This window comes from Ammospiza caudacuta, chromosome 17, assembly GCF_027887145.1.
Source record: "Ammospiza caudacuta isolate bAmmCau1 chromosome 17, bAmmCau1.pri, whole genome shotgun sequence".
In the NCBI taxonomy this organism is placed as follows: domain Eukaryota; kingdom Metazoa; phylum Chordata; class Aves; order Passeriformes; family Passerellidae; genus Ammospiza; species Ammospiza caudacuta.
Genome location: NC_080609.1, coordinates 5,235,856 through 5,252,711, shown reverse-complemented (window position 1 = coordinate 5,252,711; position 16,856 = coordinate 5,235,856). Strand labels below are relative to the sequence as shown.

General features: G+C 38.9%; 1 protein-coding gene across 8 annotated transcripts in view; it reads right to left on the bottom strand.

The window, feature by feature from the left end:
• RBFOX1 (RNA binding fox-1 homolog 1) overlaps window positions 1–16,856 on the bottom strand; it is a 1,162,152-nt gene that overhangs the window by 364,687 nt on the left and 780,609 nt on the right. For all 8 annotated transcript variants that reach the window (XM_058816205.1, XM_058816194.1, XM_058816192.1 and 5 more), the window contains one exon: window positions 5,816–5,857. In XM_058816205.1, the coding sequence (XP_058672188.1) occupies window positions 5,816–5,857 (42 nt within the window). The remainder of the gene's footprint in view (window positions 1–5,815; window positions 5,858–16,856) is intronic.

Sequence of the window (16,856 nt, the reverse complement as noted above, 5' to 3'; positions counted from 1 at the left end):
TAGCATTCCATCAAGAGCAGAGCCAGGACATTACCTAAAGGCCTCTCAACTATTCCTGAAAGAATTCAAAGAAGCCTGAAGTGAGTGGCACCACTATTGAACAAAGTGCAGCCAACGCTTTATTCTCTTGATCCAAGGGCCCCATTAGCAATCAGCATTTGAAGAGAACACAGTCCTTGTGGTGAGAGGCCATGGCACTTGAAACATGAACCTCAACAGTTTTCATTACCTTGCTATTGTCTTAAGTTGCAATAATATTAAGCAGCAAATTGGAGTTTTATAGAGTAACATTATGAGTTACTATAGTTGGGAAGGCTCCTAAAATTTAGCAGAACTGCCAAGCAAGACTGCAATTGAAATTTACATTTTTCTAGTTGCCTTTTTTTGGCACATGCTTATTTCAAGCTAAGTTAAAATTTAAATGAAATCACGTCCCTACAATTAACCTTTCTCCCCAGTCTTTTTTAGATCTCATTTCCAAGATTTTTTTTTTTTTCCCTGAGCTGTGATGTGTATTACTCTTTATGGAATGTCTGGGAATAGAGTTGGTAAGACACCGAGTGAGAATACTCCAAATTCATTGCATGTCAATGTGTGATACAAACGAGGAACCAAAAATACATCTCCTTATTGATTTCACCTACCTGTATCTCCAGCTACACCTACAGGGAGGATGAACATAAGAATAACTGCAAGTATATCTACAGGAACTACAGCAGGATCACTCTAAGCCACTTGTCTGGCACATAAAATGCAGCACATGCGAGTTCCTAAGGAAAGGATGAGCACAAACACACTGGGCTGAGCCACTTTTGTGGTTATCTCCCCTTTGAACCCCTTTTCCTTGAGGGACATGTAATATTTGGTAGTTCCAGATTACTCTTCCAGGCATAACACACATGGTCTACAAATGCAGACCAAGAGGTTTTCAGAGGAAAGGCAAAAAGTGACATTTTTATTACTGGTCAGAACCAGCTGTCCTGTTTTGCAGAAATGCTATGAATTACACGTTGCTCTCTGGTAACAAGACATCACTAACTCACACAAAAAGCTCATACCCATTTCCTTGCCTCCTGCCCAGTGTGGGAAGAGGTGGATGGAGAGCAGAGGTTCTTGGCCAGCCACCCGGTATGCACTGCCCTGCTATCACCCTGAATAATTTCAGAAAACCCTTGAGATGACATCTACTTAACAAACCACTTGCACTCTGATTCTCTTCTCTCCAGTTATTTGTTTGGTTTTTCTCAGCTCCAACTGATTAAAAAATTAGTGTCTATCACTGAATCACAGTGTAACTCCTTAGTGCATCAGAGGAACACTGGACACAAAAATGTCAATGGACTATTCCTAATCATTGGAGAAAGCTAATGCCACAACAATGAGCTTCAAAAACTTTATTTTAAAGAGTTTCTAAGAGCCCTCATCAATAAAACTGAGTCCATTAAAAACCTGATAAATTAATGCACTGGATAAAGACAGAAATAAAGCTAAGTACTGCAGGATCAGTATTTAGCTTAAAAATTTACTGCTTAAAAATTATGCTGGGCATCAATGCATTTGCTTCTGTTTTCTCTCTATCTGGTGTAACTTTGATACATTTTTTGTTGCATGTTGCACTTTATTTCATTTACCATATAAGAAACGAGACAAACAGAACAATAATGAATGCAAAACTTCTCTCTGTCTCCTTGAAAATTAGAACAGTATAAAAACATAAAAGTTGATATTAAATACAAGGTGACAGTAAGAGCCTGCCCTGCCTGTATTTCAGACCAGAGGAGGAACTCTGGCTGCATTTAATGCATCTTGATAATAAGCACATGTGAAAGAAGCTGTTAATTAGAGCAACAACTGGGTCACTTGGAATTTCACATCAAGGAAGCTAATCACACCATTTACCATTAGACCTCATTGGTATTCACAGGAACATTTATAAAGCCTCCCAACATTCGAGTTTAAAATTGCTCTCTGCCCACCTTGGAGAGCTCATCTGGACCGAAAGCCTTCTCTTCTACGGCACAACCCATGGAGCTCATTTTAAACAGTTAGACTGAATTAATCACACAAAATAATAAATGATGAGTTGAAGGTCGGGTAAAGCTCTGTAAGCTTTAAGTTAGCCTGTCCTTAGCTATGATAAGAAAGTCCCACCCCAGGTTCAAGTCAGAGCAGCAAGGAAGGTTCAGTGGGAACAGCACACAGACTTCTGAGCTGGCACTGCCCTTATTTATAGCTTTATGTTCTCCAAATAATCTCTGCTGAGGGCTCATATCCCAGTTTTCTTCACAGCCTTAAATAACCTGGACCATGCGTGTTTCAAAGTCTGTTTTTCAGACTGAAATACAAGCAGAAAAGCACTTTTAAATGATTCTGAGCAAGCTGTGAGCTCTGTGCCTTTACAGGTAATTTCTAATGCATCAGGATGCCAACCACACACAGGCACTCGTGAGCAGCAAGGGGCAACAGGACAGTGAGAGGAGGAGAGGCTGTGACTGTCCAAAAAGAGATTTATAAACAGGACTGAATAACACAAAATACAACGGAGGGGAGTAAAGAGCATCATTATTTTCTTTAAAGGAAACACTGATGAAGTGCAGTGTGTGCAGGGAGGTGGGGAGAGCAATACTGATGAGTCAATTTGCCTTTAAAAATACGCTTTCTTTCTTTTTTAGTGTAACTTGATTTAGTGACACCAGATTAGAAAGCAAAAGGACATTAAGAAACATGAAAATAATTATTGTTCAAGGCAGGACATTGTAATGAAAATCACTGCCAAGAGAAAGTAAAACTTGAAAAATTGCACTGATGCTTTTTTATTTTAAATCAAATGGAAATGCACCAAAGTTAGATTATGTTATTCTTCCAAATAGAATATAAAGACCACAACCAGCCTTGATAGAGATAAAACTCTCATAGTTTTTGCATACTTTCTCATTTAAATCATTCAGGTAAAGACATTCATGTTTACCTGGGGACTGTACCAGGTTGGCAGGGCAAATAAGTTACACACTTGTGGTTGTTGTGAAGTTCAAATATTGAGTAGAAAAGGGTTAAAATGCACAGCCTTCCTTAATTATTAGGATTATCATTCATTATAAATATAATGTATAATGGCCAGAGGCTCTAATATTAATGAGTTTCATGACTCTAAATGCCTTATTCCAGAATAGTGACATGCTGCTTTGCATTTAGAATTTACTGAAAAAGGTAAGAGGCGAAAAACATCTAAGGAAATTATTTTAGTCAGACTTGGATATTTCTTTCTATAGCCGTACAATTGATGCCTTAAGTTTCAGCTTTCATATTTTCCAGATTTTGTACTGCCTTAGTGTGTGACTCTGAACTTCATTTAAAGTGTCAGCAAGTTCTCCGTGCAGATCAGTCACGCAAAACAATCCTTTTCCAGGCCCAGAACCAAGGACACCACTTGAGGAGAGCAGTCTGGGAGGGTGGGACTGCATAACCTGGACAATGAATCCCAATATGGAAATGGACCAAAGCTTATAAAAGTGGGAAAACTCAGAGTCCATCTTGGGCAGAGCCACAGCCAGGCCCTTGCACTGCCCAAGGTGTGTCCTCTGAAGGCCTTTAATAAATCCCTACTTTATTCCTTTAACTCTGTCTAGCCTCTCTTCTAGGCAGCCTCTCAAGGCATCATAATGACTAATTATAAATAAACAAATAGATATTTATTTACACTATTTTGCTTTTTATAAGCCTAGCTTTTGAAACCTTTTTTATGGCTTTAGACTAAGGAATTACTAGAGAACCATAAAAGAAGAGGGGCAGACACTTTCATCTTAGACTTAGCAAGGAAGTGGGAGATATTCTATATTTTTTTATTGTATTATTAGATGACCTAACAATAATCTGGTTGACTTGGTTTAACAAACAGCAGGATGTAGGAATTTGGTTGTTTTAATCCTGTTTCCTTGTTCTATTTCAATTCTTTCAGCTGGGACGAAGCACCACTTTTTGTGAAGGGACTGCCTCACATCCATGTACTCATGGCAGGTCACAAACCCCAAAAGAAAATACTGCAGGCCTGCAAAACCTGATTCAGGCCACGAAACATTTCTTTAACAGCACTGCTCGGTTAGGGAGCCAACCTGAAAGTGGCAGAATGGTCAAGTGACATCCTCATAGAGCTCAAAGTGCAACATGTCCACACACAGCACATTCAAATTTCAGTGTGACAGATAAGCTGTGAAAGCCACTGGTGATCTCTGAGACAGGAGCAGAATTTACACCAGAAACAGTGTTTAGTGCAACAGGAACATCAGAGGAGTTGTGGACGAAGATGTAGCTAAATTTAGTAGGTTACAGACATGGTTTTGTCTTTAGGTGTCGCATTTTGCTATGCCACAGAGGCATCCCAAGCACTGAGCTCATTGTTGGACATAAATGTGTAATACTGAAACAGAAAGACACATGAAAGTTTCACTGCACCACCTCTTATCCACTGCAAAACAGAGCTCGTTGCCTCCTCAAGTTATATTTTAAAACAATATTTTCCTTCATTCAAGGCAGAAAATGAAAACAATAAAAAGAAATGAACACTTTCTTTGTTCTCAAGGCACTGCTACCTCTTGGAAAGCTTGTCCTTCAGGTACTATTGCAATATTTTAGCTCTGACAGCTGCTCTGTTGAGACATGAGTGCTGATAAAACAAAGCTTTGTCACTCCAGCTCCAGCACAATGCAATGCAGTCACATGGCAGCCCGGAAAGAATTGAGGACAATATGTGATGCATTGTTCTTGCATAACTTGTTTACCAAAAATCCCATTCCAAGTGTGCTGAGGACCAGCTGAAGCATCTAGATATGTTGATGGAGTTCATCTAAAGAATGGCTGGATGAGCAAGAACACTGCACAATGTACTTTAAGACAAGTATATTCTTTATACTTGCAAGTCATGCAGGCACTGCTGATGCTTAGTAAACAGCAAACAAATAAAAAGCTGCTTTTTCTATTTCCAACAATTTTTTGTTGTATAGATTTTGTTTGTATGGAAACTTACCCTTCCTTCAGGCCTGCCTCTCCCTCTCTACTTGCATGTGGGATTTCAAGTAAATACTCAGCATGTGCTATCAATAAATGTAGGTCTATTAAGCAACACTCAGATGACCAAAAAGCTTTTGGTTGGTTGGGTTTTTGTGGTTTTGTTTTTTTTCTTTTGTTAATGAAGGCTCTTCTACTTTCCCAAACAAATACTAGAATGAATCAAGAAATATTGCAATGGAAAAGCATCTTCAGGGATCTGTAGCATTTAAAGGCAACAGAGACTAAAAGCTGTTTAACACAGTGACTCTAACACAGGAAAAGGGGAAAACGGAGGGGTCAGCAGCCTGGGCTCAGCAATTCCATCCCCTTCCAGATGCTACCAAACCAACAGACACTGAAATAACAGCTCCTCACAGCCCTGCCACTGGCTCCTCTCTGAAATTACACAGTATAAAATCACAGGATAAACTCTTCTTGCTGGAAACTGTCTGAGTGGAGCTTGGGCAGCTCAGTGACCTTGGGCACTGCTGGAGCTGCACAGGAGGAGCTCACTCAGTGTCAGGGGTCCCACGAAAAGGCAAAGATTTTACTGAGGATTTTTACTGCCAAATCTCACCACATTACACAAAGAAAATGCCCTGCATCTATCTATCTAGCTCCTTTACACTGAAAGATGTACAATATTTACCAACAAGCAACAAATGAACTAAATATGTCCTTCTTAAATTAAGTAACTCATTTGTCAATAGCACAGACTAAATTCTGCTTATGTTTTAAAGAAACAGAACATTTTGCAAATCATTGCACTTACCCTTAGCTGTTCTCTTTCACAACTCATCTGTTGTTTTGAACTCTATAAGGGAAGAAAAAAAAAAGCCAAAATAACTTTGAAAGCATAACATTCTTGCCACAACAAAGCTGCTAATCTATCTGTCTCACACATATAAATATTGGAAATGCAGCCATTTATCTAAAGATAATATTGTCCTGTGCATCCACACAGAACCATTATTACAAAAATTATATTTTAAAACTTATATTTTAAATGAAATTAACACCAGAACTCACAACAAAACTGAAGTAAAAAAGAATCTTGTTTAGATTTTAAACGCCTGATTGGCAGTCCAGCTCAGGAAGAAGCTTTCCTCCTGTTTGTGTCCTACCACAAGTCTGTTGGATTTGTGAATATCCCACTGATTCTGTATGTGATAAATTCACAGCACAGCTCAGGAATAAAGATACAGAACCTTCAAATAAGTGATAAAACACTTTCCCATGAAAACATCCAGCTCTAATCCAGTGTAAAAGTCACTCTGAAGATTATTTGATACCATAGCATATATATATATATATATATATATTTTTTTTTTTCCATGCTGCTCTTTGTGCTCTGCCAGATGTACAAGGAACTCTGCTCAGGGTGTGAGAGGGGCTGGCTGGGCAGGAGCTCACTCCCTGTGACAGCAAACACTGGACAGTGGCAGCACAGCTTGGGACACCCCAACTCTGCCAGAAGGAAAAGGCTCCCCCAGGGAGAGCTCTGGAACAAAAAAATACCCTGAAATAACCATTCCCAGCCTATTTCCCAGCTCCCAGGTGTGTAACTCAGCCATGCACCAGCACCTCTGGAACCAAACTTTCAAAGCTTTGCCCAGGAAGGCACTCGGGTGTTCATCTGTCCATGTGGACAGAGGGGTTTTGTGTCTGGTTGGGTTTGGCTTTGGTTTCCCTAAAAATTAGTTTTAGAATAGTTTTAGACTCATTAGGGAGCATTAGCCTTGAAATTGTCATCACTGACATTTTCATTAATTAGCCTTGAAAGTGTCATCACTGTCAGTTCTGTCATTAGTATAGATGGCAAACAATCCATAAAACACGAAATTGGATGCAGTGTTTCTGAGGATATCTTCAAAGGTTTGGAATACACTTATCACTACTTTGTACATAGTTAAAACACCAATCAATACCCATTTGTATAAGATATTTTTACTCTCTAGTGATAATGAAAATGGCAACTTCTCAAAGTTAGGTTACTACAAACAAAATAAAACTGCCTGCTTTTCAGCACAGGAGTAGTCCTAAAAAGTACATTACAGGCTTAACCTTCTACTTGTACAGCAGAATTTTACAAGAGTCTCTGTATGAAAACACAAACCTAACAGAAACAAATGCTCTTTGAAGTTCCCAGCAGGGAGTAACAAGTACAGGAATTCAGCATAAGTCTAATTACAATTCCCCTAAGGAGTCAAATTAAGTAAAGCTGAAGTAACTGCCATTTGCAGATTAACAATTCCACTTTTCAAAGTTCATGACTTTACACCATTTATGAGTCACTTTAAGGTTATATTAGTCCACATTGTAAGGGTGCTTGCATAAGTTTCAAGAGTTAATTTCAAATTTGAATTCCACATGAACCTCTTTACTTTGATTCAAAATAAATAGAAAGGAATATTTCAGTTGGAAGGGACCTGCAGTGATTACCTGGTCAAAGTTAGAAATGAGTTTGGGTGGTTTTTTTCAGGGTCTTTTTTAATTATTTAGGTTTTCTCTGTTAAGAGGTTTTAACCTCTGATGGTGGGATGGAGGGAGGAAATGCAAGAAAGGTGAAATTTCTAAGGTAACAAGAAAAAGTGTATCAAATACTCAGAGAGGAACAAATATAGTTATTGACTATTTAAGCAGATAGTTTATTTTTAGTTAGCAGCTATTTGCTACTGTAATTTGAAACATAAAATACCTAACATCTCAGATATCAGAAAAAAGAGAGGCAAAGAATAAGTGAATAAGAAGATGATCACATCTTAACATCCAACTACTCTTCCATATCTGGCAGCACAACCAACAGAAGAAAACCATCAATTCACTTTAAACCAACAGCTTTCATATGGATGAGTGAGAACACCATATTAAATTATTATTTGATTCAACCACCTGCATGATGCTCACTTTACTCTGAAAGGTAAAAAACAACCGGGGGATGGGACACACCAATTCCTTTGGTTCAAAGTTGAGCCAATGGTTGTTTCCAAACTGTGTTTCATCTACAACACAAAAATCCATTTCAGAGCTGGCTTCCCTCAAAGTGAACATCCACCCAGACAGCTCCCTCATCACCCTTCATCTTAGGAACTTTCCAGAAAAAAAAGCATCAAGGCTTAGTGATAAGGCATTATTAGGATGAGATTAAAGGGGAAAAAAACAAACAAACCAAATTTACCTTAATGAAACAAACAAAAAAATTTTCATAGTTTAAACACAGATGCCATCTGCCTGTCTGGCCCTCTATTTGTCAGATCAAGTTTATTGAAATACATCTGGGAAAGGCTCATTTGAACACGAGCAGCTCCCTGAGCCTTTCACCAGTGCCAAATTTGCTCTCTCATTTTGTCTTTTTTGTTATCTGTGCCAGTTTAAGAGAAACATCCTGGCAGTACTGAGCACTTAAGGGAAAACATAAATAATGCATTTACAATATGTAAACCTGTACAGATTAATGAGAAAAACTGAAAGCCATAACATATTTAATTAATGATCAAGAGAGCCTAGAAGCAAACCTTGTGCACATCCTGCAATTTTAAATACATTGCTTCTCAATCCTAAATTTACTTTGTTAGGGCTTTGGATTCAACCATATGCAATTAACTATTTCTTTATTTTAGTATAAGACTGGTCAGTATATTGAGTGCCATTGTGTCAAGCTCTCACATATTATGAGTTCAGTGGAAGAATGCCTAAAAGATTCATTCACTTTAAAAGATTTTATCAAAGAAAAATTTTGAAAAACTACAGGCTCCTTTATAGGACTAAAATTAATAGCAGTTTTAAAGACACTTGTGCTGTCAGGCTCCATCATTTTAAACCAAAAAAGACCCTTTGGAAATACTGTGCAACCTGCTGGTGTCAATCCCCAGTGAGTTCAGGACTAGAATGGGGAAATCTGGTTTGGTTTCTTTAAGTAACAGAAACAGGTGGGAGACTGAATATCTGTTAAATATATTTATCATTTATCCACTCTTCATACAGACACACAGGCCATGAGGAAAATGGAATCCATGAATGGACAGATTGAGAGAACAACAGCATTACTGCAGGTGTTCAGGAATACCAACAGTCCAGGGAAGGGTTTTTTGCTGTCAAATTTGTAAAGTGCCATTTTAAAGAGAGGTTTAGATGATTGGGGAAAGAGAACAGGAGGGTAATAAGGTTATTTACAGAAAGTATCTGCTTAAATGTTAAAGAACATTTCTGTAGCAGTTCAACATTCCCAAGTATTGGTTTTACATTTTCAAATTCAAAATGTTTTCAGGATTGAGGTTATTTGAAACAGAGCACAGTCCACTGGCTGAAAAAATAATAGGTGAACATCTAACGTCTTTTGTCTTCTAGATATTTTACCATAACTAAACCCTGGTTAATGAAAGGCCCCCTGATATTGCTGCCTTTCTTTCTACGCCTCAAAAAGGACAGTCCAGGATGATTACTAGAATTTCAACAATATATTTGTTTTTATTATTACAGTCAGTACCGACAGAGGAACTGTGGAGCTTGAGATTCAGGTGAGCAAGAGCAGAGTCACAGAGCCTTTACCCGGACCCACCACCCAGTTGGTGACTGCTCACCCTCTGATTGAGAAATCATCTCTCCTCACTCATACACAGATTAACCAGCTGAAATCAAAGCACAGATTGTCCTCTCACAGTTGTGTTTCACCAGGCACTGTGAGACAGTCCACACCATTTCCTACTGTCTGCAAAATCCATCTGCCAGTGCTTTCTCTCACTAGACACTCCTCTGACTGGAAAATTCTTCTGTCAAAAATTAAATTCTTGGTTTGTTCCTTGCCATGTTACACAAAAAAGGCTGTGCTACACAGGGACACACACCATGCACTGCTGTATTCCATTTGGAAACAGTCACTTCACTGCATCTTTTTCTCACTTATTAGTGTTCATTATCTCATCGCCCCACAGTATTCAAGAGAAATAATACTCCAAGTTATTTAATATGTGGGAAAAGCACGGGCGTGTATATAAATGTATAAATAATATTGTGTATTAATCTAAAACTGCCTCTCAGTACTACATATGAAACCCCAAAACACAAGTGAAGAAACAACATCCATCCCCAAGAGCTCACAAAGGCACAAAGCAGAGCCCAAGGTGCTCAAACACAGAGGACTCATTAAAAATACCAGTAATTGCATAAATATACAGGATGAAATCAACTGGAAATGGGGATTTCAGAGCCTTTGGTAGCCACAGCAACATCTAGAAGCTTTCAAACATAACATGAGTATTTCTACCTCAACGAGTAACTGGGATTATCCTTTTCCACTACAAGGCGCCTTATTTTTTATGGACAGGTCTCTTGAAACCCCCAAATGTTGAGGACAGCCTGACGAGGTGATAATGTGCTGACAACCCACAGACTTTGTGTTCCATTGCGTTTCTAACACAAAGGGGTACAGAAAGCAGATACCTGTTAGAGTATTAGGAATATATTGCAGGTATAAAGAACATCAATGAGAACATGCCTCTCTCTTACCCCTGGTGGGGACCATGTGATAAAACTGCCTGATTTAAGGGGGTTGATTTGCCAGACAGGAACCTCAGGAACCTGAAAGGGGTACAGAATGCATATGTCTGTGCATATGCAAATCCTCACCAGAACAGAGGGCTTTGGGTTTCTCTTGGCTAGGTATGCGCGTTTGCACGCACAGAATTTTAATTTCCTGGGGTTTTATTACCACCATCAGTTACTGTGCTCCAGCAGAGGCTGGAGGGACTGATTTATTCTCCAGTGCCCTTGGCTGGGTATTGTATATCGACTGGTGCTGCTGTCATAAATATATTTGGGTGAAGAACTGTCTCCCATTCCGTGGGTAATACTAAGCAGAGTTAAGGTTTCAAGTGTCACATACAAGTGGGTTTATTTCTACTGGAAGAAACAGGCAATTATTATGGCCCATTGAGCTCAGATTAAGCATTTCCATCAAAAAAAAGAAAAAGAGCCTAGTGCTACAATCCTTGTAAAGCTGTAAATGCAAATGGGGACCATCTCATCATCCATAAAAAATAATCTATAGTTTTATAGGCTTTTCTCGCTCTCCTTTTCTTTTTGCCCTCAGATCAGCAACATATTCCAAACAGGATCATTTTATTGAGACAAGGAAAAGTAGAAAATCTCCAAAAATAAAAGAGAAACACTTTTAAAGATTTTTACATTAGAACAGTTTGTAGGCAATTATCTTCTTTTGCAAAATGGCTCCTTTAACCAGCTGAGAACCCTAAAGTCCAATTTTCACCTTTTCTTAGCTGCAGGATAAGATGTGTTTCTTCATCAAGATTTTCTATATTGCTTGAATATCACAGTTACCTAAAACAGGGGATCTGGGTTTTGCTTCTTTTTAATTTTTTCTTTAATTTTTGGTTTCTTTGTATTTTAACAGCCTGAGTTGTATGCCCAAAGCATGCTGCAGATCACAGAGACAGAGATGTGACCAAACTTGCCTCTGGCTCCCTGAAAGTATCCAACGAAACTTGAGGTGCTGCAGAATAGCCTGGAAGTTCCTTTTCCAACATCCCCTGAGCAAAATCCCTGCAGGGTGGCACAAGAGCAGCCAGGACTGCAGCTCTCCCCGTGCTCACATCCTGTCACACACTTCATTCCCTGCTTTCAAACACAGTTTGGGAGCTGTGGGTCTTTGCCATGACCTTGTGGAAGGTTTGGTGCTGACCAGGACAGTGTTGGGTTTAATTTGGATCTGTGGATGGCTAACACTTGGACATTAATGCTCTGGAAATTACCTTACACAGGACTTTTATATAAATTCAGAAAATTACCTTGAAGAAAATATCTTTTAAAATTACCAGTCCAGAGAAACACTTCTGTGGGAAAGCCTCAAGATGAAATTCTGGATGTGTGCACTGCATGAAGCAATCCCATGAGAAACTTGATCTATGGTTAGCATTCAGATATAAACTCCTTTTACACATAAAGGACTGGCCACAGCGCATTTAATTTCCCTGCATAGCACAGAAAATATTACACAGAATAATCAGGAGGCAATGCAGTACAAAAAATAAATGGATACTATGAAAAACATAATTAAAAATACTGTGATGTTAAAGCAGCAAGCAGTATAGAATTAAAGTCTGTTATTTTGCAATGCAAACAGGCCCAAACCAAGCCTGGCATATTACAGGTATTACCCTACTCACTGCAGCACAAACAATTCCAGTTTCATAAGCATATTGTTCTCACAAGAATTTGCTCTTGTAAAATCCTGCACCTTTGGGGAAAAGGGTTTTAAGTTGCTTTCCTTAAAGACTGCAGCAAAAAAATTGCAGATAATGGTATGAATACCAATTAAGTGATAAACTCTGAAGCTAGTGTAAATACAGAATGAAGAAATTGGAGATACTAATTAGTATCTGAGTATAGGTACTGCTGAATTCTGAGGGTCTGTATCACCCAAACAAGGCAATAAATCTGATATGCTGCATAATAGGTTTTCTGAAGTAAACATCAGACAGAGATGACAACTAAAAACTATAGGCCAAGAATGTATGGTAAAATTAAAACAGGGTTTAAGTAAAAAAAACCCACTTGACATAGAATTTTTTTCTAGACAATTGCTACCAGCCTATTAAGGTGGCAGCTATTCCAGCTGCAGGTAACAACTCAGAAAAACCCTTCAAGGCAAAGGAGAGAACAACAGCCTGACAATGAGGATATCACTGGAGACAGGCATGGATTTCCAGACAATTACAAAGCCAGCTTTGTTACAAATTGCTCCTACAGACACGGCCTGGTGCTATCAGCAAACATCTGCAAACCTCCTCACTGTGCCCGTGTGCTGATAAAAATAAGCCAAATTCTCACAGTCACCCATGCTTGACAAATCACAAAAAACCCAAAACACAGCTTTTATCTGGCAGATCCACATTATTGGCTGGAGAGGTCATTACAGAAGGAACTGGTCTGAGAAAGCAGATATTGCCAGGTCAGCAAGAAGCCAATGAACTGACAGATATCCAGGCTTTCATTTGTGCTCTTTCACAGAGCTGCTCTTTTTCCAATTAAAACATTAATCTTCAGTGTCATAAAGTGATAGACTGTGTGTGTATGGGTGTGTTTATATATGTAAAACATTCAATATTATCATTAAATTATATTATCATAACTTATATATTATAATATCTTATATTTTATATATTATATACTATATATTATCATATAGTATAATATATCATAATATATATTATATTATAATATATTATAACATATATAATTATATTATATTATAATTGTTTTATATGAAGTGATCCAAAGCCTACTAAATGGTCATTCTGCAGTATTAACCTCATAGATCAACCATGAGCAAATTGATCTGCAAAACTTACTTTATTCATGGGAAGATTAGAAAAGGAAAACCTTAGAATGTTTAATATTAACAATTATTTCTATTCTAGGATTGCTTGTAAACTGATAGATAATTAATAGCATCCTATTATTGTGTAATTTAGTTGGTTAATCAAGCTATTGATTTTTTTTCTTTTGTTTTTGGTTTGGGTTTTGTTTCTTTATAGACACAGCCATATACTTTATATATATAATTTTTTTGTCAGTAAAATTCGAATGCAAAAAAGAGGTGAAGACTATGAAGTGCATTAAAATTACAGTCTGTTCTCATCTATCACTCTACCTAAAAGTTGACATTTTGGTGGATAACTTCATTACTTATGGAACACATACGTGCTGCTTATCTTTAGCTCTTGGGAGAGAATTTCAAGGATGTGAATGCAAGATGAAAGTTGGTCATTAGTACCCACACACACTTTCAATAGGACAATAGGGGTAATTTAAGGCATTAATAACACGTAGATACCTTTCTGTTTTGTACTGGAAATGCAGTGCCAGGTTCTGTGCTTGCACAGAAATCAGAACACAAGTGTTGTGCTCTTTGCAACACTTATCAGGGTTTTTTTTGCTATGAATCTTTTGAGAGAAGCAGAGGTTGCCTTTGCTGCACTAATTTATCAAGTTGTGGGCTCTGCAGGTGAGATTCTTTCCCTGGAGCACAGCAAGGATGTGTAGGAATTATGCTTTTGTGAAGTTTAGAGAGAGAACTTCACACCCTGTGTGTGATGCTCAGTAAATACACCCAAAATCAGGACTGTGTTTTCTTGGGTTTCAAATCAATTTGTCCCAGAGGGTAAAACCTGTCTGTGCCCCAGCACTGGGGCTTTTCTCACCCTCACAGCACCTGGCTCTGCATCAGGGCTCACCCCCTCTCCATCCCACAGCTCCTCTGGCCATTTCTGTGCATGCAAGAAGCTTGAATCAGCAGAAAGAGGAGGCAGGAATTTAATGAGCTCTAGGACCAAGCCTGCCATAAGGAGATTTTTACATAATTTTTTACAACTCAGGTAATGTTCCTCAGCGGACCTGTGGGTTGTACAAGCAGGCAGAATGTTTGGCGCTCAGAGCCACAAACCCATCTCTTTGGAAAGCTGTTGATGCTCGCTCGTAGGCCATGTAAAAAACCCTGCTTTGGTTCTGATTTGTACTGTAAATCTCACTTCCCAGAGGCAGCACTTTGCCCTTGCTTACAGCAACAGAATTGAAGAGGAACTCTACTGCAATGAGTAGCTTAGAGTTAGTGATTTAAAGAAGAGTAAAACTCTTCTGGCAGTCATCTGAAGAATAAATCCTGTTCCTTGCATTTACAAAATTGCTCATAGATTCTCTGTGTCTCAGAGCATTCCAGAGATGTGGCATGGCAGTGCAAATGCTCCTGTTGCTTGCACCCAAGGATCATTATGTAACAACTTGCAAGAGGTTTCCAGGTTCATGATACCAGTAAGAAATCACAGATGTCATTTTGGACTAGATGACCTTTAAACTTCCCCTACAACCCAATGTATTCTATGATTCTAAATAAGCAATACAAGCAAAACACTGATGCCTTAAGATTTTAGCTTTTATATTTTTAAAATCCCATACTGCATTAGTGCATTACACTGAACTCCATATAAAGTGTAGTTAGCTGTCTTGACATTTTGGTCAGACAAAACAATCCCTCTGGGATTGCTGGATCCAAGGACACACCACAGCTCAGGCCCTGAAGTATAAACAAAAATGAGTTGGGGGGAGTGAACTGGGGGTGAATGCCTTCATTAGCTGAGGCTGTAATTGGAGGATTAAGCCCTGATGTGTCAATGGACCAAACTTATCATTGTGTGAAAAACTCGTGGCCATCATCCATCCTGGGTGCAGCCTCTGGGAGGCTTTGACTGCCTAAGGTTTATCTATTGAAGGCCTTTAGTAAATAACCACTTTTATTCTCTTAGTCTTGTCTAGCCTCTCTTCTAGGCAGTCACTCCTAGGCATCAGCACAGGCCATGCAGTGTGAGCAGCCACTGCTCTTAGGCAGCACTGCTGCCCAGGGTTGAGCACACATGGACAGAGCTGCCCCTCACACTGCCCCACATCAGAGCTGCACAGCTGGGATTTACACCTTCACTGACAGCCACACACTGAGCTCAAGTGACTCTGCGTCACTGACGCATTTCCTGAAAAATACCTTTGCCAGGATTTTTCTCCTGAGAAGCTGAGAGGCTTCAGAAATGAAATGTAAGCAATAATTATCTGATTGCTTGGAATGTGGTCTGGAGGTTGCTTACCAACAGGAGCATCTTTGATTGGCCCCATGTGAATTGTTTTTACTTGATGACCAATCGTGTCCCAGCTGTGTTGGGACTCTGGTCAGTCACAGGTTTTATGTTATTCATTCCTTTCTAGCCTTCTCATGTCTCCTTTCTCTTTTCTTTAGTACAGTTTTACTATAGCATTTTCTTATAATATAAAATCATCAACATGGAGTCAAGGTTCTCATCTCTTCCCTCGTCCTCAAACACCACCACAACTCTGCACACTCTTGCTCAACGTAGAAGCTGCACCTTGAAGCAATTGCTTTCTGAATGGCCCAAATTCTTTTCCTTCCTGGGGAGATGGACCTTTCATACCCTGGCAGTGTTTAACTGACCTCCCCATTCGCCCATGAGCAGTGAAACAGCTCGTGACAAAGCCAAATTTTCTTGGAGTCTGCAGCATTGGCATGTTGAAAGTATTTTATTCTGCACAATAACCACAGCCAATAACTGCCCAGGGAAGGAAGGGCAGAGTACCTTAATCTCCTCTCCTAAACAGCTTAACTAACTATAGGAGATGCAGTGCCTGGCATTCAATAACTACTCAGTGCTTTGACTTGTTCCAGGAATGCATTACAGAGACTGTCAATAAACTTTAATTAGCAATATATTTTTAGTGGCACTGCTACAGCTTGCTGCAATGAAACATTTCTCCCAAGAATTTCTAAAGCTTTCCTAAAAGAAGCCTTGACACTTAATAATGAAAGACATTTAGAGATTGTCATATAACAGCATCCATTAGGGCACTGTATACTTCTCACTCAGAAGTGGTAAGGTTACCTTGAACATGTAACTACCATTTAAAGTAGTATTTACCTTTCTGTTAAGAAAATGAGCAATCATAGGAAAAAATCAGGTGCAGCTGACAAAGTTAAACACTTTGTTTCACCTTCTAATGAGACCACAGCAGTAGCCTTACTGCCCTAAAAATAGCAAAGGAGAGGGAAACATTTAAAACTTGTGTATGTGTGTGCACCTGCATGCACAGACAGGCTCATTTTGCAAACGAAATGTCATGTTCTTCAATGACCTCCAGGATAACAAGCTTGAAATTGTAACTTTAAAACTGTAGAGTGTCTATAGCTTTTGAAAGAATTGCAATGGAACATTGCATGCCATCCTCATGCATCAAAGTGC